This window comes from Siphateles boraxobius, unplaced genomic scaffold (genome assembly GCF_051911475.1).
Source record: "Siphateles boraxobius isolate OS27281-9 unplaced genomic scaffold, OSU_SipBor_1 6, whole genome shotgun sequence".
NCBI classification, from domain to species: Eukaryota; Metazoa; Chordata; class Actinopteri; order Cypriniformes; family Leuciscidae; genus Siphateles; species Siphateles boraxobius.
This window is the reverse complement of record NW_027509186.1, coordinates 17861159-17884337: the sequence shown is the minus strand read 5'-3', so window position 1 is coordinate 17884337 and position 23179 is coordinate 17861159. Positions and strand designations below refer to the sequence as shown.

At 38.4% G+C, this 23179-nt stretch overlaps 2 protein-coding genes across 7 annotated transcripts in view; both read right to left on the bottom strand.

Moving 5' to 3' along the window:
• Nucleotides 1-1659: 1659 nt before the first annotated feature.
• On the bottom strand, nt 1660-6514 carry LOC143715600 (LINE-1 reverse transcriptase homolog). The gene is made up of 3 exons (XM_077207383.1): nt 6409-6514; nt 3059-4117; nt 1660-2981 (listed from the first exon to the last, which is right to left on the bottom strand). The coding sequence occupies exons 2-3, from the start codon at nt 4095-4097 to the stop codon at nt 1969-1971; spliced, it is 2052 nt and encodes a 683-aa protein (XP_077063498.1). The 5' UTR covers nt 4098-4117; nt 6409-6514; the 3' UTR covers nt 1660-1968.
• Nucleotides 6515-7234: 720 nt separating this feature from the next.
• Nucleotides 7235-23179, bottom strand: part of bag6 (BCL2 associated athanogene 6) — a 34324-nt gene continuing 18379 nt past the window's right edge. For 2 of the 6 annotated variants that reach the window (XM_077207983.1, XM_077207986.1), the window contains 13 exons: nt 21741-21825; nt 21193-21503; nt 14481-14760; nt 13133-13302; nt 12058-12111; nt 11385-11487; nt 11163-11287; nt 10437-10571; nt 9709-9762; nt 9403-9567; nt 9015-9122; nt 8715-8861; nt 7235-7876 (listed from right to left, as the gene is read on the bottom strand). In XM_077207983.1, the coding sequence (XP_077064098.1) occupies nt 7781-7876; nt 8715-8861; nt 9015-9122; nt 9403-9567; nt 9709-9762; nt 10437-10571; nt 11163-11287; nt 11385-11487; nt 12058-12111; nt 13133-13302; nt 14481-14760; nt 21193-21503; nt 21741-21825 (1833 nt within the window). In that variant the 3' untranslated portion in view covers nt 7235-7780. The remainder of the gene's footprint in view (nt 7877-8714; nt 8862-9014; nt 9123-9402; nt 9568-9708; nt 9763-10436; nt 10572-11162; nt 11288-11384; nt 11488-12057; nt 12112-13132; nt 13303-14480; nt 14761-21192; nt 21504-21740; nt 21826-23179) is intronic. The other 4 variants (XM_077207987.1, XM_077207984.1, XM_077207985.1 and 1 more) reach the window with 4 other exon arrangements.

Below are 23179 nucleotides of genomic sequence, written 5' to 3'. Positions count from 1 at the left end.
TGTTCAGTATAGTGAACGAGTCAGTGCACTGCACGAGAATAATAAAACAGCGAGCAAAGAAGTCAAAACAGCACAGATAGAAGGCTGTTCTAATGTTACGTCATATTACCTGACTGTTCCTTGGCGAATATTTAAATATTAACATGAGAGGAGTGGAATAAAGAAAGTGTTTAGCAGGATTGATATTCAGAATGGTAAGCACGTACTGCTTTGTTTACGGTGTGTATCTGCAGCCGCCAGCCGGCGGCGTCGGTTTCTCTTTTTGAATGACGAATATAGACGAATTTATCTGCAGAAATAGACAGTTGTCTCATTTACACCCAGGCGCAGAACATGCATTATAGCTAACAGTAGGCTGTAGTTCTCTCGGTGTGTTGAAGTGCGGCTTTTTTCCCGCGATGCGAGGCGACAACACAGTCGGCTTTCATATGCGCTAGTTCTCATCGGCGTTGGCTTGCTGTGTTTCCAGGACGTGAAAGAGGGCGTGTTTCAATATACGCAATGGGGTAGACCAAACTTAACAGGGAGGGAGGGCAATACACTCACATGCATGCACACGAAACACACTCATTGTCGGCCACGCCCGCGCGATCGATTCCCTCATCCATTTGTTTAGAAAAGAAATGTAATATTATGATTTCCGTCATTTTTTATATATAGGTAGGCTGTATTTTTTTTATATGTGTACCGGGCCAGCATTGGCCAGCGGCCCACCAGGAAAAGTCCCGGTGCTCCAGATGGCCAGTCCGCCCCTGACGTCCAGTAACGTTAACGGCGTTGTAACAGGCTCTCTGTATATGGGCTCTGGTAAAGTGTTCATCATATCAGAGAATTTCTAATAGAAGAGAATTGGCAGTTTGGCACTGTCTGCTTACTTCCGGTTTCTGGACTGGCTGCAGTAAAACGTCTCTGTCCATGCGGGGGCGCTCGCAGGCGAGTGCAGAATGAATGGGAGTCTATGTGGTTTCACCCCCAGAAATCCACTTTTCTCAGGATGTCATTTTTTGTCAAGTAATTTGAAGGTTGAATTCAAAAGGGGGGCTTAGGTAATACACTAAGCTGAAAATTGGATTTTTAAGTTCACTTATCTGGTCTAATAATCCGTTCAAAAATGTGATGACGTCACTAATAGCAGAATGCTAGCGTGTTCCGGCCAACAGCTACCTAACCTGTAAGAAATCGAAAGGACATAAGTACTCGTTCATTCGACTTTTGGACTAATCTATATTGAACTTGTGGAATCAACAATAAAATCTACGTTGATTCAACGACAAGCAGGAGAAAGGGATACATTTAGCCGTCTAGCTCCATAGCCTCCCATTCATTCTGCACTCGCCCGCGATCACCTCCAGTGGAATTCTAATGGAACTGCAACCAGGATGATACGATGGGGCTAATAGGAAGTGCCAAGGCTCTCCGTTAGACGGGAGATCATCGGCTCTCTGATCATATGACACTTCAGAATCTCACCGGAAGTAGTAGGACATCCTGGTTTAATGAGTAAGCTACTGTGCACTTGGTCTCACTCTCCCAAGTCAAATTAGACTGATCTACCTTTTTATGTAACTGGCTATAAAAAGTTAGGATCACTCTTGGAAAAAAAAAATGTTGACAGAGAAAGTGTTTTATAGAACAGTATTATAGATAAAATCTTTGGACTTTTTGAAGGTAATGAGTTAACCTAGATTGGTAAGCCTATATTTATTGTTGCTGATTTATTCAATTTTAATATCAAAATGTTCATAAGAAGAAGAAAAATAAAAAAACAACTTTGATATCATCTTTGCTTGCTCCTTTGAAGGCATCTTGAGTAAAACATCTCTACATTTAACAAAGCACATACATAAGACCTGAACTGAAGGGATGCGACCTGTTTTACAGAATACGGATGTTTGTTGTGCATAACCCGTATTTAATAATTTTGAACCTCCTTTTGCACCATTTTTATGATGGTTCAACAACCATTTCCTATTGTGGAACACCACAAAATCCATCATCCGTTCTCTTAAAAAACGTAAGTTTGTCTTTGCTTAAACTGAGGCCCGAAGGACCTGCTATGAAAACCTCAGAGTATTGTTCATCTATGACAAAACCTGACGTCTCAATAAAACCATTGAGCATCTTTTCAAAACTATCCAAACCCTCTTTAGAATCAGAAAGAATCACACGAGCTATATCTTTGTCAATGACTGACTTTAGGGTTTCTCCTTGGACTTTAGGTCCCAAAAACCTGTTCTCGCAGTTAATGGAGTTGATCAAAGGAAGAAGGCAGATGCTTACTAGTAAAGGAGTCAGTGGACATCCCACCTTCAGACCTTGTGATCTGTGATCCGTCATCAACAACAGCTTCAACAAGGATCTAAACCTGTCAGGTAGATTCACAGACTTTAAGCTATTAAACAGATACGGCCACTTCACTGCACCTGGATCTAGTTTTAATGAAATAATTAGCACTGGGATTTGAGCACTGATGCAGTGCTGAACAGAACTGTGTTGTTTGCTTTGACCTGGATTTAAAATGTGTTTAATAACGCCATTCAACCTCGCTGCCAGAATCAAAGCCAGAATTGTATAATCCACATTGATTATTGTCATCGGACTGCAGTGATATTGAATATTGTAGCTGTACGTATGATCGTATTTGTCATCACTGGGCGATTCAAAAACTGCACGTTTAATTGGCGTTAGGTCGAAGATTTGATTGAAAAATGCTTGTAAGAGGTCAGTAACTTTACATGCATAATGCTTATAGAAATGTACTGTAAGCCCATCTGCTGTTAGTCTTTCAGACTGAGGCAGGGACAGTATAGCAACCAGAATCTCTTTTCTCGAAACTGGTTCGTTTAGAACGGTAATCAGGGTGGATTTTATGTCATCAAATCTCTGAGTTTCGTGTAAATGATTCAAGAAGTTCAGAAGACTCTCCGATGAAGTATTTGGTGTTTGAAGAACCTCAGTGGATGATTCTGAACTTGGACACCCTAAAAAAGAAATAGAACTTAAAACAATTATTAATCAATTTTACATCTTAAAATGAGAAGGAAAAGAGCCGATCTACCTCCTTGGTCCATTTGTTCAACCTCTCGAGGAAGTTCAGTCGTATCTGAACATCTTGACGGTTTTAGGTGTCTTTGCAAAGCTATTGCCTCACATATAAGCCTGACCTTCACTCCTGGCCACAGGTATTCTTTCTTTCTGGTATTTATTTGTGAAATTTTCTTTATTGTGTTTGAGAGTTGTTCCATACATGCTTTATCTTCAAGAAGACAAGAATCAAACTGCCATTTTGGTCCACGTGTCTGAATTTGAATAGACAATGGGGCGTGATCAGAAATATACTCTTCTTTATCCGAGTACATTGGTCTCTTGTGAATGTTGCAAGCAGTTACGCTTGATAAATTGTGACTTTGCAAAAAGTAGTAGTCTAGTCTCGACTGACCTTTCCCATCAAAATACGTGAAGCTTTTTACCTCCGGGTAAAGACACCGCCAGACATCCACTAAGCTTAAGGTTTCCAAAAATTTTTGGAGAGCATCGAAAGACTTTCGGTGACTTCGGTTTCGTAAATTTGATGTTTTATCAAGCTCGGCGTCCATGACTGTGTTGAAATCCCCACCGACCACCAGGTACGCCGACGACGGGATGTGGGTCGCAATTTGTGTGAACTCCGTGAACTTAAGTTTTTCATCATTTGAGTTATACACATTGATAAACACAAAATCACGCCCCCAAATTTGACATGAGATAATTATGAATCTTCCCTTTCCATCGCCATTGACATTGAAACCACCACATCCGAGGTTCTTTTTGAACAGTACGGCCACCCCTCGGGAACTTCCTTTAAATACGGTGAATGCCGCCATGTTGTAATCACATTCTAAATCTTGAATTTTGATGCTCCCAGTTGAGTAGATTCTATCTGGACCCACATGAGTTTCTTGGAGAAAGACTACATCAGCCTTTAGAAGACTTAAATGACGAAGAACCTCATTTCGTTTGCGGTTGAAACCATTTACGTTCCATGAAAGAATCCTTAAAATTTGCTGCTCGTCATCAATGTCTGTCATCCTGAAGTGGTCTCTTTGGATCAGTTTCATAAATTAATGGGTTGGTGTACCTAAAACAATGCAACACAAAATATTTTGTACAGAAGTGTTTTACAAAACCTGAAAAACTGTATTCTTTGATAACATAAACATAAATATACAGTAAACCTTGCAATATATCTATAGTCCTCAAGAGGGAATCTTAGCTGAATTAAAAATTAAAAACCTTTTGATTATGATGATCAAATTGTACTCATTTTGTCTTATATACAGTATATACACACACACACACACACACATATATATATATAGTTGCAAGAAAAGGTATTTGAACCCCTTGCAAAATCTGTGAAAATGTGAATAATTTTAACAAAATAAGAGAGATCATACTTGTTATTTTTTTATTTATTACTGTATAAGATATTTTACATAAAAAGTTTTCATATAGTCCACAAGACAAAAAAAAGCTACATTTATTCAAATTACCCTGTTCAAAAGTTTATGAACCCTTGATTATTAATACTGTGTGTCGTTACCTGGATGATCGGGCATTGGGCAGTTACCCAATGTTTTTCAGAAAAATCCTCAGGTCCCAGAAAATTTTCAGTTTTCCAGCATCTTTTGCATGTCTGAACCCTTTCTAGTAGTGACACTGTGATTTTTAGGCAGTTTTGAATGGCAGTACTAAATGATATTTTTTAAATATATTTAAAGAAAATAAGAAAAATTTGAACATCTTCATCTTATTCAAAAGTTTTCACCCACAACTATTAAGGCATCATGTTTCCTTCCTGTTATGGCCCGGCTCTGACCACGCCTAAAGGTGATGAAACACTCAGCAACTTTTTGAGCAATGTTGCTGGGCAATCTTGCGCAGCTATTGTTGCTTGGGCACTTTCCCATTGAAAATGGGAAATACATTTCAATCTGGATAATTAAGATAGGTTGTGAGCCCGGTCTCTCATCTGGTTGCCCGTTGACGGCAACATTGCTCAAAAAATTGCCCAGTGTATCCATCATCTTAAGGGATTACCGGAAAAAGATGTTTATTAACAAAAGTATTTAATTTAACAAATATACAAATCATTTTAAAGCTTAGCAAATGTGGCTGGCAAAACATAATGCTAGGTTAACTCAAACAAATCGCAGCAAAGGAGAAACGCCAATGTGCTGGGGACCAGGACAAAGCAAGCAGTCAAGCCCACAACAATCATGAAGGGGCAGGTTTTATGCAATCTGGAGATAGTGGGCAGCTGCCTCTGATCTGCCTGATGGCCTCAGCTCCACTCCACCAGGAACTTCACCCTTGCAACAAAACACAGACAGAGACACACACACACACACAAACACCCAGGCAGAGGCCCTGGGGCCAGGAGCATCAGTGAATGTTTGAACTTTTTTTTTCTCAGTGTGAAAAGATGGATCTCAAATCATACAGTCACTGCTGGAAAGGGCTCAAATATGCAAAATATGCTGGAAAACTGAAGAATTTGCAGGACCTGGACGATTTTTCTGAAGAAGATTGGGCAGTTTAACTGCTCAGGACAAACAAGGGACTCAAGAACCATCACAAAAACAAACAATTCAACCAGGTAACGATACACAGTATTAAGAATCAAGGGTACATAAACTTTTGAACGGGGTCATTTGAAATAAATTCAGCTTTTTTTGTCTTGTGAACTATACAGTATGTTAAAAATGATGTAAAATACCTCATTCATCTTACTACAGTACTGCATAAAAAATAACATGCATTTTGTATGCTCTCTTATTTTGTTAAAATTATTCACATTTTCTGCAAGGGGTTCACATACTTTTTCTTGCAACTGTATATAGGTTTCTCAGATCAAATAAGTACAAACTGATCATCTTGTTATTCATATATATGATTAACCTTACCTTGTTGATTCTTTGAACACAAAAAAATAAAACAAATTAAAACATTAATTACTTGAATAATTGCTTTTATTTAAAATAAAACGTATGAAACGCTACATCCTACACTTGTTTGAGATGACAGGAACACGAATCAACGATCTACCTCTTCCTCTTATAACACGCATGCAAATGAACATATTCATACCATTACGTCATCCCATTTGAACTCAAATGATTGCAAGTACTAGTATAAATCTTTATATCGGTTTCACAGATGTAAGGAATGTACTCAACCCAGATTTTTAGTCTGTATTTTGGTTATGAGAAAAGATAAAATCTGAATGAACTCCAATTCTCCTACATCTTCATTGAGTATTTGTAAGTGAAAGTATACCAAGAGTTTAATGCAAATGGTCTGTCAGCTTGTTCCTTCACAATATGTCATGCAAGGCTTCTCAACAAAGCAATACAAAAATCCACCTACCTGCATTTTTCCTGGACTTCAGGTCCTAGAAGCCTGAAGGACAGACGCTCATTAGTGAAGGCCTCCCCTTAAGACAACAGACAAATTAGTTAAATGTAATTCCCCCAATATCAGCAGCCCGACTACTGACTTGTACCTGCCAGGCAAGTTCATTGACTTCTATACACCTGGACCTACAGGAAGCATCAGCAGTGGGAGTGACCAGATGACAAGCATAATTGTTGTGCCTACTCATTCAAAAACTATGTACGGTCAATTTCAAGGTAATGATTGTTTTTGTTTTTTCAGGTTTTGTATGTGTAAATATACCTAGCTAGCAATACAGCTCATTACCGCTTTGAGTATATGATTTTATATTAGAAACCAGTCATATTCCATTTAACATATGAATTGACAGTCCATTCCCATTTAAACAATGATCTACACACATCACATATGCTAAACACAGAAGCTCACGCATCAGTGTTTGAGTATCCGTGTTAACCAAATATGCTGTGTTTGTCTCTATCATTATTTAGTCTTCTTGTTCAGAAGACGGACTAAATTGCTTGATTCATATGGATTTGTTTCACTGCGCATTTATAACCTTTTTGGATCTTAAGTTTTTGACTACCTGAACTTTTAATGGAGGGAAAGGAACCTCTGAGGTTTCATTAAAAAAATCTCAATTTGTGTTTAGAAGATTATCCAAACATTCTAAAGAGTAGTTTTGTTTCAGTTTATTTTAATTCTATGAACTTTGAATGACTTTAAATTTCTATAATTTAATTAACCTAGTAAAAAATGCATGTGATTTTACTCACAAAAGACCATATAACGAATAATATGCATTAAACTGGTGCAAAATTGTTTAATTTCAAGCATTTTACATTCATGGTTCCCAATTACACAGTTCTTATTGTTTTTTGCAGTGTACCATAGATAAAGCCATAGCAGAGTCATGAGAGAACTAAAAGGCAAGGCATAATGCTATATAATCAACAAAGCTTTAAACAACAGCATCATTGCAAGAATGTAGCTTTCTACATGTTCGGTTCTGTCCTTCAGTTTTCACGTATTTCCTCTGGATTCAGTTACAATACTGTTATTCATCGGACCGAATCATAAAAACAACAGTTCGGATATATCACGCTGGCAGGCTCTTTTACACACATGTGCCCGTTTTGACAAAGAAGAGACACTTAGCAGATGTTCAGTGTGCGTGGACTGCACGCAACACCACCAGTCACGCATGACCAACACATACAATAAAAAGGTATAGATAGAAACAGGAGTGAAGTCATTTGACAACACATAACTGTGCAAATAAAACATACGCCCCACGTAAGGAACTGGGCTGAGGTGAACACACGTAAGCTGGAAGGTACAAAAGTTATGAGTCCGGAGAAAAGACTTGATGCGTGTTAGGAAACCGTCTGGAATTGTAGTCTGGGTCCTCCTTTACTCGTTTCTTGATGTCGTCTTTCAGCTGGTAAAAAGAAGAGATTATATCAGTGGGTTTTGTCATATATAGTCGTATTAAAGGATCAGTACATTTAAAAAAACAACAACCTCGATCAACCGTGAAAGTAAAGACATTTATCATGTTTCAAAAGATTTACTTTTCAAATAAATGCTGTTCTTTCGAACTTTCTATTTATAAAAGAATCCAGAAAAAGTTCATGGTTAACCCAAAAAAATTGAGCAGCTCAAAAATGATACTTTTAGCAAATGTTTCTTGAGCACTAATTCAGTATTTTAGGGTGATTTCTGACAGATCATGTGACGCTGAAGACTGGAGTAATGGCAAATGCAAGCTTCGATAATCAATGGTATTTAATAATTAAAATAATGGTATTTAATAATAAAGTATTTATTCAAAGGGAACCAGTATTTCAGTTATAGATGTTGTCCAACTGTGCATTCCTAATTGAATGCATACAAGCATTATAAATATACAGTATAAGCTTTGAACTGAACTAGATTTTTGTGCACAATACATATGAGTTCCCCGATTATGATTCTACCTGCAAATTAATGTCACTTGAACGATTCCTGATTTTGTTACACGCTCTAAGTGCTGTACATGCTAAGAAAGATTTATTTTTCTGTGGTCATGAAAAATAACCTTTCTTAGAATAATCAATACTGAATGTTCGCTGGACGAACAGATTCATTTACTGTAGTATTAATTTAGCTACATCAAGTTAATATGATTAACTGATCCAAATATTTATAATTAATTGTAAGGAGTTATAATTAATTATTCATATTTCCCTTTTGAGCTAATTTGCTACAATAGGAAAATCTCTTTCTACACAAGGTACCTGTCCACTGTAAGCTTCCTGAAGCTCTGGTTTATCTAAATCCACCTGTAGAGCGTCGGGAGCTGTGATGGGCGTTACGCCGGCTGATTTTGCGGCTTGACTCACTGCCTCAGAGAGGGACAGTTTGGGTCCATCACTCTTTACCATCTAGGAGAGACACAATAAGAAAATATTTGTTTATTGTGATGCTTCAGAAAGGGCAGGGGTGAAATATTACGGTATCATGGCAAACCAGTCTAACTAAAACTAAAACATATGATCTCAATGTTAACATGTAACTGCATGCAACTGAATGTTTACCTTTCTGCGCTTTGCTGGCATTCCATATAGATATGCGTCAGAGAGAGGAGGCTGGGCCTTAATCTTCCTCTGACTGATCTGATCCTGTCTGATAATGGGAACCCACTCCTGCAAACAATACAGCTCATCAAGCCCTCCCTCAAAACAAGATTCAATCTCAAAGGTTCCGTGATCTGAACGGCAAGATGCTAACAACAAGTGGTACACAAAGATGCTGTCTTGAAGGAATGAGCTCACGATCAAAGGTGCTCATTTACTACCCACAACAAAATGGAAAACTTGAAATGTTTTAATCAAATGATAGGGCAAACGATAGCAAAGGAGAGGTATTCTGTTGTAGAAGTGATTGATTTCAATTTAAGATACTAGATTTGTGGAAATATCTCACAGGAGGCAACGCAGCTGCCCAGGCTTCAGCATCTCTTCCTGCGTCCTCTCCTCCAACAGCTCCCTCACTTTCCCTAGCTGGAACTCCCACTGCTCCAGCTTCCTGGGAGGAGGCCAGAGCTTCTTCCGCTGTAGTAGCAGGTGTTGGAGAGAGACTGTCCCCCATCTGAACCATGTATGAGAGAGGACACAGGTAAGCCCACACCCAGGGCCAAGTATGTACATATTAAATCTTCAACATCCAATGAGTTGCATTTCAACCTAAACCGGTTCATCAGCTTCAAACCATCTTTCCATATTTATATACCTCTACGTTCTGAGGCTCAGGATCCTGTGTCGGCCTCTCTACCGATTCTTCATTCTGTAAGAGAGATGCACAAATTCATTCTCAAAGTCAACTTGAAACATTATTTAAAACCCATGTAACTTCCATAGTGTAACAGGCACGGTGACACCATGTCTGAATTACCACAATTGCAAGATTCTAAAATGCAGTCACATCCTCGTAAAACCCATAATTACAACTAGTAAACTCTACAACTTGCACCCCGTGACCTCTGTACCACCTGATTGCTCCAAATTCATTTAGCAGTTGATATAGTGTTGACATAGAAATGCATTATTCTATTACTGTAGACTGCTATACTATCATTGCCTTTACTATGTCAACATTAACTAATGAAGTAGTTTGATAATAACAACAATGTGTTACATTTATATAGTGCTTTACATATCGAAGGGGGGAGTCTCCTCAACCACCACCAATCACACCGTCAAAGGTTGCATTACCTACTCCAGAAACCTAAAACAATGCCTTATAGAATATGCAGGACACATACAAACCTGATTGAAATATGTTTTATAATGACTTTGAATATAAATTTTCAATCATATAGTTAAATAAATAGTTTTTTTTAAATCACCTCAATTTAGAAAAAAAAAAACTCCTTTGTGCAAACATCAAGTACATTAACCAACCATCACAACTGGCAGGATTTGATTGCAAATATGCCATGGGAACGTGTGGAATCAAACCTGTGTGTGGATGACGTAATGGGTGATCTGTTCCTCTGTGATAGGAATGTGCTCCAGTATCACTTGCAGCCTCATTGTCATCATACTGGTTAACCAGTTCACCAGGCTAGGGTTTACTTCAGCTGACATCGTCCTCTGAGAGAGGAGACATACAAACTCGCGTTAGGGATTCCTTCAAAGTACCTACACTTCCATAACTAACATTTTACATAGATTCAGGTATAGATGCTACCAAAACACAGTTTGACCACTCAATCTGCTGAGTGCAATTACAGTCACAAAGAGCAATTTCTGAACAATTAAATATTTTAAAGAAAAGAATAAATAGAATAGAAAAATAGTTTAGTAAATTCCCTTTCCAAGCCTGCGAAATAAATTTTCTTTTTTTAATATTTACATTATTTATTAGAAGTTCATTACATTTTATTAACTATTTAAAGCAATTTATTTGAGTAGCTATTTTAATAACTAATATTTTCAGGTCTTCCATGACTGCAAAACCCCATCTCATACATCTAACCCCAACGCCTTTAACAAAACAGTTTTCTGCATAAACGCAAATGCCAATAAATCAAGTTTCCTGCATAAACGTAAGCCCCCGCCAACATGGAAATGTCTCCTCCGCAAATTTCATTAGACAGCGTAAAGGTCGTAGGATGAACAATAAAAGATTAAACAATACGAAGGCGGTGTAGGAATCAAGATATTATTTGTTTGGGTACTAACAATGCGGTGGTTGACGACTGAGGTAAGAGCACTTTGTTCTCCATTCAGACAATAGAGGTTGAGGGCCAGACACTCAAAGAGAGCACGGTTACACAGCTGCAGGAGCCGGGGTCCAAATGTTTGATCTGAGAAAAACATTCACAGCATTTAAAATGTATACACCCATTTATGAATCTAATTCGAGACTGATCTCATCTCACGATGCCTCTCGTTTAGACATACCGGTGCAATGCAGAATGTGGGTGGCGATCCCTGAAAGTTGCTGTCTGAGAAAAGCCCGGTTCGTCTGGGTAATATCCACCCCATCACGGACTGTGACAGTTCCCTAGATGGGATGGACAAGAAGTAAACACCTCAAATATGCAAAACTTGTTTTCATTTCCTTTAAGATAAGCAAAATATTTCTATGCTTTCAATTTGTACAGACAAACTTCATCTAAGTTGGCAAAAAGCACACATAGTGTTTGCAGTAATTCACTCACAATGGAAGTCTAGGCACAGTTTAAAATTCAACTTGTATTAATTCCTCCATGCAAATTTGTTACCTGAGTTATGTGGTACCGACGTAATACCAACACAACTAGTCTTCAGTCACATGATTCTTCAGAATTTATTTTAATATGCTGATTTGGTTCTAAGAAAACATGTATTATCATCAATGTGCAGCTCAATTCTTTTGTGGAAAGAATTCTTATTTTTAGAATTCTTTCATGAATAGAATGTTAAATTCCTTGCTGAATTAATATAAAGTATTAATTTCTACCAAAACTAAAAAAAAACACTGTCAATACTTGAGGCCAGGATCTATGAAATTTATTTTCACTGTAATTGACCGTCACAGATGCTTTTCATAGCTTGTTTTTAAAGTGTCAAGAATGGATCCAGAGTTTCTTACAAAACTTTCTGTGATGTATTCCTCAAGTTCAGCGATTAAGTTGTCAGCAGCTGCCTATTAAAACAGAAAGAGAAAATAAAAAAAGATGAAGTAAGAGAAGGAAAGAGAAACAGAAAGAGGGGGAAAATTGAAGAATCAGACCAGAGAAAGAAAAACAGTAACAATAACAGGAGAGGATAAAAAATATATAGAATTGACTAACTACAGACAATTAAGAGTATAACGTATGAGGCAGGGTGTGACACTGGATTTCCAGAGACAGTTTACAAATATTTTTGACATGTTTGGGACACTAACAACCAGAGATAGTTTCATATGGATATTTGTGTGAATTTTTAGTCTGCAAATACATTTTTCACTTCTGCATTCTCTTTAATGTAATTGCACTTTTAAACATTTCTCAATAATTATGGTTATTATTAATATAAAATAATAGCAAAACATTTACATTCACCTCCATACAAACATTTAAACCATTTCAAATTGCAAATTTGACTGGGAAATGTATGGAATTCAAATTCCGGCACAATTCTAAGGAGGCAAATTGCATGCATGCCTAAAGATAAACAAGGTTCTGTGTACAATCTCTGAATGCCGTCTGTGATAGCATCTTGTCTGCACAGCATATGTTAACAATAATAGTCGTGTTCCAGGACTGTGTGTTTGTGTTGAAGTCGTATTATCCATCATAGTAACTTGTAAAAACAGAAAGTAAAATGACAAACAGTTTCCAAAGCAAACTACGGTGGCTTCCTGGTTTGCATTTAATTTTGATCAAACAATGGGATATTCAGGATGTTTGATTAGGAAACTCCAAAGGAGTCGTTGTTTTTTGGGGGGTTCTTTTTTGTGTAGTAGCCATTGTAAATATTTTGGACTGTTTCCACTCAACATTTTGGTTGTTTCCCTTAACAAACCCATTTTAGGTTTTGAAGTCTCTACTGATGATTTGATGAGTTAAATCCAGTGTGTTTGATTAAGGAGGCATACAAAATGGGCAGGTTTGGGGAGAATTCTAAGACCAGTAGGGAAACACTGAACCAGGGCAGCTTGACACTGCCAAAATACAACTTACGGTGATGTTGGCCTCTGTGGGCTCACGGCCTTGCAGAAAATGTTCAATGAAGAACTGGGCGAGTTGGGGCTGGATACGGCCCAGAGGCTGGTGCTGCCCGTGGAGCAACAACACCATGTCCACCATAGAGAAGTTCTGACACACCAAGGCCAGAAGATCACCGAAGAAACCTAAACACATACTAGGGTTAATTTTGTCAGATATTTTTTTATTTAGTCTTAGTTTGTATCAGATTTACTTTTCCCATCAAATGTACTTTTAAGTTTTTATCATAGTTAACCTTGTCCTGTTTTTGTTTAGTCAAGTTTTAGTCGACAAAATGTCTGAGCATTTTAGCCTAGTTTTAGTCCATGAAAACTTTTCACACTATCGCACATTTTAAATGGATAATCCTGATTATTTTGCTCAAAATCAATTATAATAAATATAAATTTATTTTTATATTTCATTAGAATAATTGCACTTTCACCTATAAGCACAAATCAAGAGAATGTCAACCCATACGTATGGTTTATTATAGGCCATTTACCATATAGGCCTACTGGCAAAACAAGAAACTGTGCTCAAATTAAAACAGTGAAATAGTTATCTAATAATTCCAAATTACATTAAAGTTTTTCTATTAAAACAAAAGCAAAAAAGGCTTTTTATTGTCACACAGTGGTTGTGTAAGTGCATTTATTCAGCAAACACAATCACAGATATAGTCAAGAGATCCATTCTTGAATTTATTACAGTTCATCACTGAGAAGGTTTGATCGTAGATTTAGTCACAGAAAACAGCAAGCGGGGCTCATGACAGAACACAGACCGACTGAATGACACTTTCATTTAAATAAAAAATTCTCAAATGGAGATTGCAGCTTACTTGTTTGTTGGTGTTTTTAGATCATTTGCGCTTCTTCCACAGTGTAGAGAGAGGTTGCCAGATTGCAAATATTAAGTTAAACACCGGGAAGAAAACGTGTTCTTTGAACATAAAAGCTCTGATTGGGGGATTTAAATTCTTGAAATCTGCCAACTGTATGCATGAAAACTCTATAAATACAGCCTTTAATGTTTTGTCTCCTCTTTTATTCGACAAAAACAAAGAGTAATGTGTCAAGTTATTATTTTTTAACTACATTTTAGTCTTGTCTTTTTTCATCAACAATATTGCATGTTGATATGGTCACAGTTATCGGTTAATGTCGTTGCGTCCTCGTATCATCTTAGTCATGGAAGAAAGGATCATCAACAAACATCTTTCATCATTGATTTCGTTAACAAAATTAGCACTAACACATAACCAGCCTGCACAAAATGAAAATAAACTAAACGAAAAAGGCATCAGCCCCAAGAAGCTTACCCATAGCATCTCCAGTACCAGGGTTGAAGATGTTACTAGTCTGGGAGAGTCTCTGGATGAACTGAGCGATGCTCTCGGTTTCATTTTGAGGGGTACCCAGAGAGCCCATCATTGTGGACAGGACGCCTTGCACTATCCCAGTGAAGAGCTCAGGGTTCAGACCTTCACCGGCTGCGGCGCCCCCAGAAGCGGCGGCTGGGTTTGGTGGGGCTGTGGGAGCGGTGGGTGTCGTGGTGGGAGGCTGTCCCGCGGGAGGCTGAGAGAAAAGTGTTTGGGAAGCCTGATGACAGAGATGCATAAAACTGCCTTATACACACCAGCATGCATTACAAAAAACAGAGAGAAAATGGCAGAAACAGCATTCTGGACACTCTTTTTCACACAATTAAAGTGAACAGGAGTAGACAACCAAAAATAGCAAATAAGAGCCTCAAGATATATTGACCAAGATAACTGGTTCATGTACTCAGGTCTTTGTCAGTTTTGGTAGGGCTGCATGATATTCGGAATAAAATTCATATGGCAATTAGTTGATTATCAAATCACAAATAAATATATCTGATGCGGGTTTCAGAGTAAAGCATGGTACTGTGATTATTTACACACTTGTAGGTCATGATACACTGTCTCAGGGTGGCCTGGTTCATTTACTACACAGTGCACACTTCATTCTGAAAGGGCATATATTTAGTTGCTGACAAACTTAACATTTGGAAAGGAAGTAGTTAATATGAAAATTTAAGGGAGTTGGGTTTTAATGAAAAGTCATTAAAGACATTGTTAAAATAATCCAAGTGACTACAGTGGCTCAATATTAAGTTTATCAAACGACGAGAATACTTTTTGTGCAAAAACAAACAAAAATAACGACTTTTTTTCAACTATTCATTTCCTTCTCTCTGTGCCTCGAGTCAGGTTACTAGTTTAACAGCGTATGATTTGTTGTTGTATATCACACGCATCACCCACATGACCAGCGTCGGCCAATGGTGAGCCTACGGCGGACGTAGCTCTACGCAATTACACTAGTTTAACTGACTAGAGGCCCAAAGAGAAGGAAATGAATAATTGAAATAAAGTCTTTATTTATGTTTGTTTTTGTGCACAAAACTTATTCTCGTCGCTTGATAAACTTAATATTGAGCCACTGTAGTCACTTGGACTATTTTAACGATGTCTGTAATAAGTTTTCGAGGCCGGCAAGTTTCAATCCCTCAAGAAGCCCATGGACTAGTATGGAGGAGTGATCCAGCTCTCAGATTTCATCAAAAATATCTTAATTCGTGTTCCGAAGATGAACGAAGGTCTTACGGGGTTGGAACAACATGAAGTTAAGTAAATACTGACAGAATTTTCATTTTTGGGTGAACTATCCCTTTAATATAAAAAATTCTATGTAGATGCACTACAAATCACCCCAATCAGTCTAGAATGATTATAACCAAATAGTAATAAATAAATATTAAACAGTACCAAATATATTAACAAATTTATACCCATCGCAAAATGCATTACAGAAAAACAAAATATCGCAATGCGCATTTCCTCCAATGATCTGCAGTTACTTTGTTTTCATTAAAGAAAGAAATGGTTTAGTAAATGACAGAAATGTTATGTTTTGGGTGAACTGTCGCTTGTAATGGGTTAGGCTGTGTGTCCACCAAAGCGTTTTTAGCCAGCTGAAAACGCTAGGCACTCTGCTGAAAACACCTAGCTGTGGGCGCTTGAGATAAAACTTGGGAACCTGGAGTGATGTCAAGATCCAAACCAAACAAAAGTCAAGCAAAAGGTGTTCGACACAGGGCCAGGGAAACAGCTCTCAGCTCCAAGCCGTTTATGTGCCAAGAGAGAGTCTCTCCAGTCCAGATCCCACATACTGGCCTGCCCTCGAAAACCGCACCCCAGCCGGTCAGAGAGGCGTCCGTTGTAACCATTTGGCGACCGAAAACTTCACCCATGCCAACCCCTTCCCGAAGGAAGAGGGGGTCCCGCCAGATTGAAAGGGCGCGGAAGCAACTGCGCGACACCTTCAAAAGGCGAAGAGCCGGTCCCGTGGACCGAGCACCTGAGAGTTTCATCCACCACTGCATCATAAGATACGCAGCGTCTCATTCCCTATTCAGAGAACATAGGTTACACCAGTAACCAGAGACGTTTTGGCAGCGCTGCGTTTTTTCAGTTGAAAGGCTTTGTTGCTATGATACAGAATATCTGCAGCACAGTTTACTTGTAATTGATTTCGCAGATAATTTGTTTCAAACTTAAAATTGTATTTTTCATCCATTTTGTTCGGTTAGCTCTGCTGGTTGACGTTGTTGTACAGAAAGAATGTTGTGATAGTTGGTCGGAGTGGTATTTGTCCCGCCCCACCTCAGTCAGTCAGTCAGTCATATTTATTTATAGAGCACATTTAAAAACAACAGCTGTTGGCCAAAGTGCTGTCAAGTGTAAACAGGTATCCATAAAAACAGAAAAACAACAGATAAACAATGCACAAAACAATACAATACCACTACAGCCTCCTGTGACCATAAGCAGCAGTAAATAAGCGGGTTTTAAGCAACGATTTAAAATCAATGTATGTAGGTGCAGTCTTTATATAAGATGGCAGATTGTTCCAAAGCTGTGGAGCGGCCACTGAAAAGGCACGATCTCCTTTTAATTTTAGACGTGTCCTCAGAACAGTCAGCTGTAGACTACTGGTAGACCTGATATTTCTAAAAACATTATGGTGGGCTAAAAGGAGATCAGAGATGTATGAAGGACCCAGTCCACGCAATCCCTTATAAACAAACAACAGTGTTTTGAACTCAATACCATGTTTAACTGGAACCCAATGGATAGAGAACAATACTGGCGAAATACATTCTCTTTTCCGTGTTCCTATTAGCAATCTAGCAGCTAGAGCTGGGTACTGAGTTCGGTACTTTTTAAGTACCGACCGAATTGCCTCGATACTACCGAGTACCGAAACATGTCTTGTTTTTCGGTACCAAGTTTCGGCACCTAAGTGGTTAATCTCGTCAACATCAGTGAAACAATAAACATGCAGCATGATTGGCTGTGGTGGAAAAACACTAGTTTACGCGGCTGCCCAGAGAAGTGCCTCTGCCTCGTCGCACGTGAGGCTGTAGTGTGTATGTGTGTGTGTGTGTGTAAGCGTCCAACCCATATAGATAGAAAATATGTAGAAATGATCAAAAGTGTACCTATGTACCCGACTCGATGCCATAAGCACACAATGCAATATTTTCGACAAGATAATTGACCCTTCGCTAAGCCACGCCCGAAAACCGCAACTGGCCAATCGTGTCTTAGCAACCGTAACTAGGCGCGGGAGGTCTGGCAAGCTTTTGAGCGAGTGAAACATGCCGAAGCGTTGTGCGTATGGATTGTGCTAATCTGATACACGGTATCCTAAAAGTTTGGACGGGGGAGTGGAATTTTTTTCCTTCCCGAAAATCTAAAAGCCAAGAGGAGAAATGATGTGCGTGGATCAGCAGTGTGGGAGACCACATTCACAACTACATGTCCACAGGATTAACAAAAACACATATTGCTTGGAAGTTGGAAATAATGACTGTTCTTTGTTCATAATGCATATATTTTAACGTAAAATAAGACGATTAAAGACAAGACGGAGGCTCACTGACATACTTTAAAATATATATCAGCATTTCGTTAATCGACGGCCTACTAACGTTACCCCTGACTGAGTAACTTTAACCCAATCTGATCGCGGCTCACCCGGTGTTAGTGTTATTCCACAAAATGTATGGATAAACTGTTTGATATATAATTATTAGATTATTTTCACATTTCACTTACCCTGCTGTGCACGAAAATAGCTGTGTGTTTCCCATTTGAATGGTCAGCGTATGAGACGGCTGCTGCTTGCGCTGGGACTATAGGCTTTAGCTTCAATTTGAATGAAATTATTCGCTAATCGGTTGCATATTATTTCGTGGATATATCGCTCGAATGCATACTGCAGTCCCCTTTGTCTTGCTCTCTCAGATATTTCACATGTTCGCCAAAAATTACTAATTATCTCATTGGGAATGTCTGACACCGGTGCATACACACTGTAATAGACGCGCCAGACACGAAAGCTTGACAGGCGTAGCAACAGTAACTAGGGAGGGCGGGGCTTAGCGAAGGGTCAATTGCCGCCAAGACCGGCAACACGGTAAATCTGATAAGGCACTTAAAAGCGCACAGAATACACTCGAGAGTAGAAAGCTTATCCGCCTTCGACTACAAGAACTGGAGCGCGTCACATATAAACCAAAACTCAGCGTATAGGATACTTGCCTCACAGACATGAGAAATAGTTCTATATATGTTCAAAATATGTCTACTTTTAAACGAAACAATTAGAAATAAATAGTTTGATTACCTAATCCATATAGGCGCGTGCGCGTTCACTACTGCAGGGATGACGAGTCAGCATCGCAAATTCGCAATAATCTTCTTTGCAGCCAACACGTTTAGTAAACACTTGTTCATTAATAAACAATTGAAATATCTCCTTGCTATCGTTTCCCGACACATCCATAATCATTAGGCTACTTTCGCCAGTGCTTTGCGGCAAGCTTCATGTGTGCTGAGCGCGAGGCATATATCCCGCACCCCAGTAGAGTATATTTAATTCAATTCACATTTATTTGTATAGCATTTTTCACAATACATATCGTTTCAAAGGCTTTACAGAAAATGCATGTGTCTAAATTACAATTTAGAGTGATCTGTTATCAGGGGTGACTGTGTGTAATGCATTTCAATTAATTTTCATTCAGTTTCATTGTTAAACAATGCATTAAGTTAAGGCAGAAACAATGAGCTCATTGAAGTAAAGAATACATGTTGTTAAATGATTAGGAAACATAGAAAACTTTAGCACTGGTGCTTTTTTACAGACTCAAAATATGAGTGTAAAAAATAAACGTTTTTTTTTTTAGGTAATGTTATATGGATAAAATTGGTATCGAAAAAAGTATCGTTCAGGAATCGGTATCGAAGTCAAGGTATCGGTATCGGAAATTTTGTTACGATACCCCGCCCTACTAGCAGCAGCATTTTGGACCAGTTGAAGACGTGACAGAAGGGACCGTGAGACAAAACAATCAAATAAACACTGCAAGCTAGTATCATCCTTTGGATGTAAAGTAACATGACACTGAGTATCATCTGCATAGCAGTGGTATGATACATTATACTTGATAAAAATAGTATACAGCGGAAGCATGTACAAGGAAAATAAAACAGGACCCAGGATCGAGCCCTGCGGAACCCCATATGAAACTGGTGCGCGAGGTGATAAATAATTGCCTGTCTCTACTGAGAAGGTTCGATCCTTTAAATATGAAGCAAACCAATTCAAAACACAACCTTGAATTCCGATTTGCTGTAAACGAATTAAAAGAATACCATGATCGAGAGTGTCAAATGCCGCGCTAAGATCCAGCAGAATTAAAACAGCACATTTACCAGAGTCCACAATCAGAAATAAGTCATTTAAAACTTTAAGCAGTGCAGACTCTGTACTGTGTTGTGATCTGAAACCAGACTGATATTTATCCAAAACACCATTTTACTGTAAGTAGGAAGAAAGCTGGTTAAACACAACCTTCTTCAAAACTTTTGATAAAAATGGTAATTTAGAGATGGGGCGATAGTTTTTCGAAGCTGTTGGATCCAAGTTTGGCTTTATGAGCAGCGGCTGCACAATGGCATGTTGAAAATAAGATGGAACTATCCCACTGACTAAACTACTATTGATTATTGACAATAGACTAGGACTAATAGAATCAAGTATATCTGATATAAGGCTAGGATAAACAACATCCAGTGAGCAAAAGGTGAACTTCATTTGTCGAAAAATTTGTAGCAAATGACTATGAGATACTGGAGAAAACTCTGATAAATTTGTTAAAATCTGTGACAATGTGGACTGAGGTAGGTCCAAAGAAGAGTCCGAAAAGCATGATCTTATAACATCAATTTTTTCGCAAAAGAACTTGAAGTTTTCACAGGCCGTAGGAGAGGGATCAGGATATAAATTCGAAATCGGATTCAGCACATTATTTATAGAATTAAATAGTATTTTTGGGCTGTGTGCATTTTTAGAGATGAGCTCTGAAAAGTATTTTGCTTTTGCAAACTTAACAACTTCCTTATATTGGATCATACAGTCTCTAACGCATTCATAAGATATTTGTAGTTTGTCCCTCTTCCACTTCCTTTCTGCTTTTCTCCATTTCTGTCTAATAACCCTAGTATCATCATTAAACCAAGGGTGAGTACAACTTCTAGTTCTCTTCAATTTAAACGGGGCAACAACGTCCAGTATATTTGAACATAACATATTGAACATATTCATTAACTCATCTGGCTTTGCTCCAAGACAGTTTGACTCAATTTCATGAGTTTTTGGGTAAACACTCCACTGTGATTGGACGGTTGGGTAAAAAGTGACAGTCATGAGCGCTGCGTTTTACCCAAAGTTGAACATTTTTCAACTCTCAGCGACTAGTAAAAAACGCCGGGCGCTCAGCGCCTCGTTGCGCTCATGGCGTTTAAAAAACACCAATTGGAATTTTACGCCAGCTGCGTGAAAAAACGCTTTGGTGGACACACGGCCTTAGGGTTTCAATGACTAAGAACTATAAAGATAGGAAAAAGGTCTATAAAGCCAAAGGAGGCTATTCACCTGCATGAAGTCTGTGACACCCTGGATGAAGGTAGGGACCCCAGGCATGGTGACTGTTATAGAAGGGCCCTGGCCGCCTGCGGCAACAGCTCCTCCCAGTAGAGACCCCAACAACTGCTCCAGGTTTCCCCCTAAAGGATTTTCCTGAGGGGTTGGCGGTGCAGATCCAGGTTGGGGAGTGCTGGTACTGGTACTACTGGACTGTGTGGGCCCAGAGCCACTGTTGGAGGTTGTGGTGGTGGATGGAGTGCTTGTGGAAGCGGACGTGGAGAAGGTGAATGTTTGTGAGGAGGATGGGGTAGTTTGGCTGGCTATGGATACAAAGAACAGCAAGATATATTATGCAATGCCCTAAACAAAAAGCCTTTTTTTTGTATTTCATAAAATGTCTTCAGTCTTCGTAGAAAATCAGCCACATCAAGAGGACTGTGACCTCAGTTGAGCTTATTCACATGTCCGTTATTAAAGAACTCTAAGCTCATGATGTTATTGCCTTCACAAAAAGCACGGCAAGTATTATTGCAAGAGCAAGTATTATGCAAATGTACCCATCTCCCCAGTAGCACCTGTCAGAAGCTGCCCGACCAGTCCACCGATCATCTGATTTAGAGCGGCGGGAGGGAACTGTCCAGCCTGAGGGGAAAACACACATCCTTATTCAACTAACTCACAATGAACAAGAGAATTGATCATAATGCACAATCGCGTTCACATTTAGCCAACTGCAACTCCAGGTACAGGGCATTGTAAGGAAATAGTGAGAACATTAAGCACAAAATTAAAACTTGAGGAAGTGTCTTATGCAAAACGTATTTAAAAGTTATGGAACTCATAACCACCATGTTTAAAATAATATATAAATGTTATGTTTACTATATTTAACAATACATATAAATGTACTATATTGTAATAGAATTAGTTGTAATTGACACTTATTTGAAATATGACAGAAATTACTAACACAGTTAGCTATAGGAGAAATCTATACCAGAAGATTTTAGAGTAGATTTTTGTGGAAATATGTAGGCAGTCAGGATGTGTAGAGTCCATTACAAAATTTAAAATGATTTAAAACTCAATTTAAAACAACATATAAGCATGCAGTGGAATACATGTAGAACATTGTGAAACGACAGGTGTCTTCTAAAGGCCTGTCTGAAACACTTGTTTCAAATGTTTTATTGTGTCTCTTATGCTCACCAAGGTTGGATTCATTTGATTAAAAATACAGTAAAAACAGTAACATTGTAAAAAAAAAAAATAATAAAAAAATACAACATTTTAAATTGTTTTATATTTTAATAGATTTTAAAATGTAATTTATTCCTATGATGTCACAGCTGAATTTTCAGCATCATTAGTCCAGTCCACCCGTTTTGCTTTCACACTGGCAGCGTTTGACGCGCGAGGCTGAACCGCGGCGTGTGTATAGACAGAGTAGCCTACTGAGTAAGTTGGCATTGCTTTATTTCATTTTCAAATACATTTAAGAAAAATAGACTTGACAAGAAGCTTATTTTATTAATTAATATATTATATAACGTTTGGTTCATCTTTGGTTTTGTAGTTTGGGCAACAAGTTTGTTTTTGGACGTTTTCTTTTTTAATTGATGAAGGAAATTTGATTGACTGTTTAAAACACAATAGATATCATCTATGCGATTTTTGGGTAAAGCTGCTGTGTATTTTGGCCATGATCAATGCATTGTCACTTTAATTCAGCGTAAGCGGTGCGTAATCTATTAACATGGGCGCCGAAAACAATACGCGCTGCTTAAGCTCTGCTAACGCGTGCAGTGTGAAACAGGCGTTAAGCCTGCCCACAGGCTGCATCGCCACCAGCAAGTGATCCAATGAAATGAATGACGTTGACGCGCAAGCTTTTCAAGCAAGCTCAATGAGACAGACGGGAGCTATTAGCTAATATGAAACGCAAAGCAAAACAGCTTGTTTTCATTTAAATTCATCAAGAAACGCTCTGAGGAGC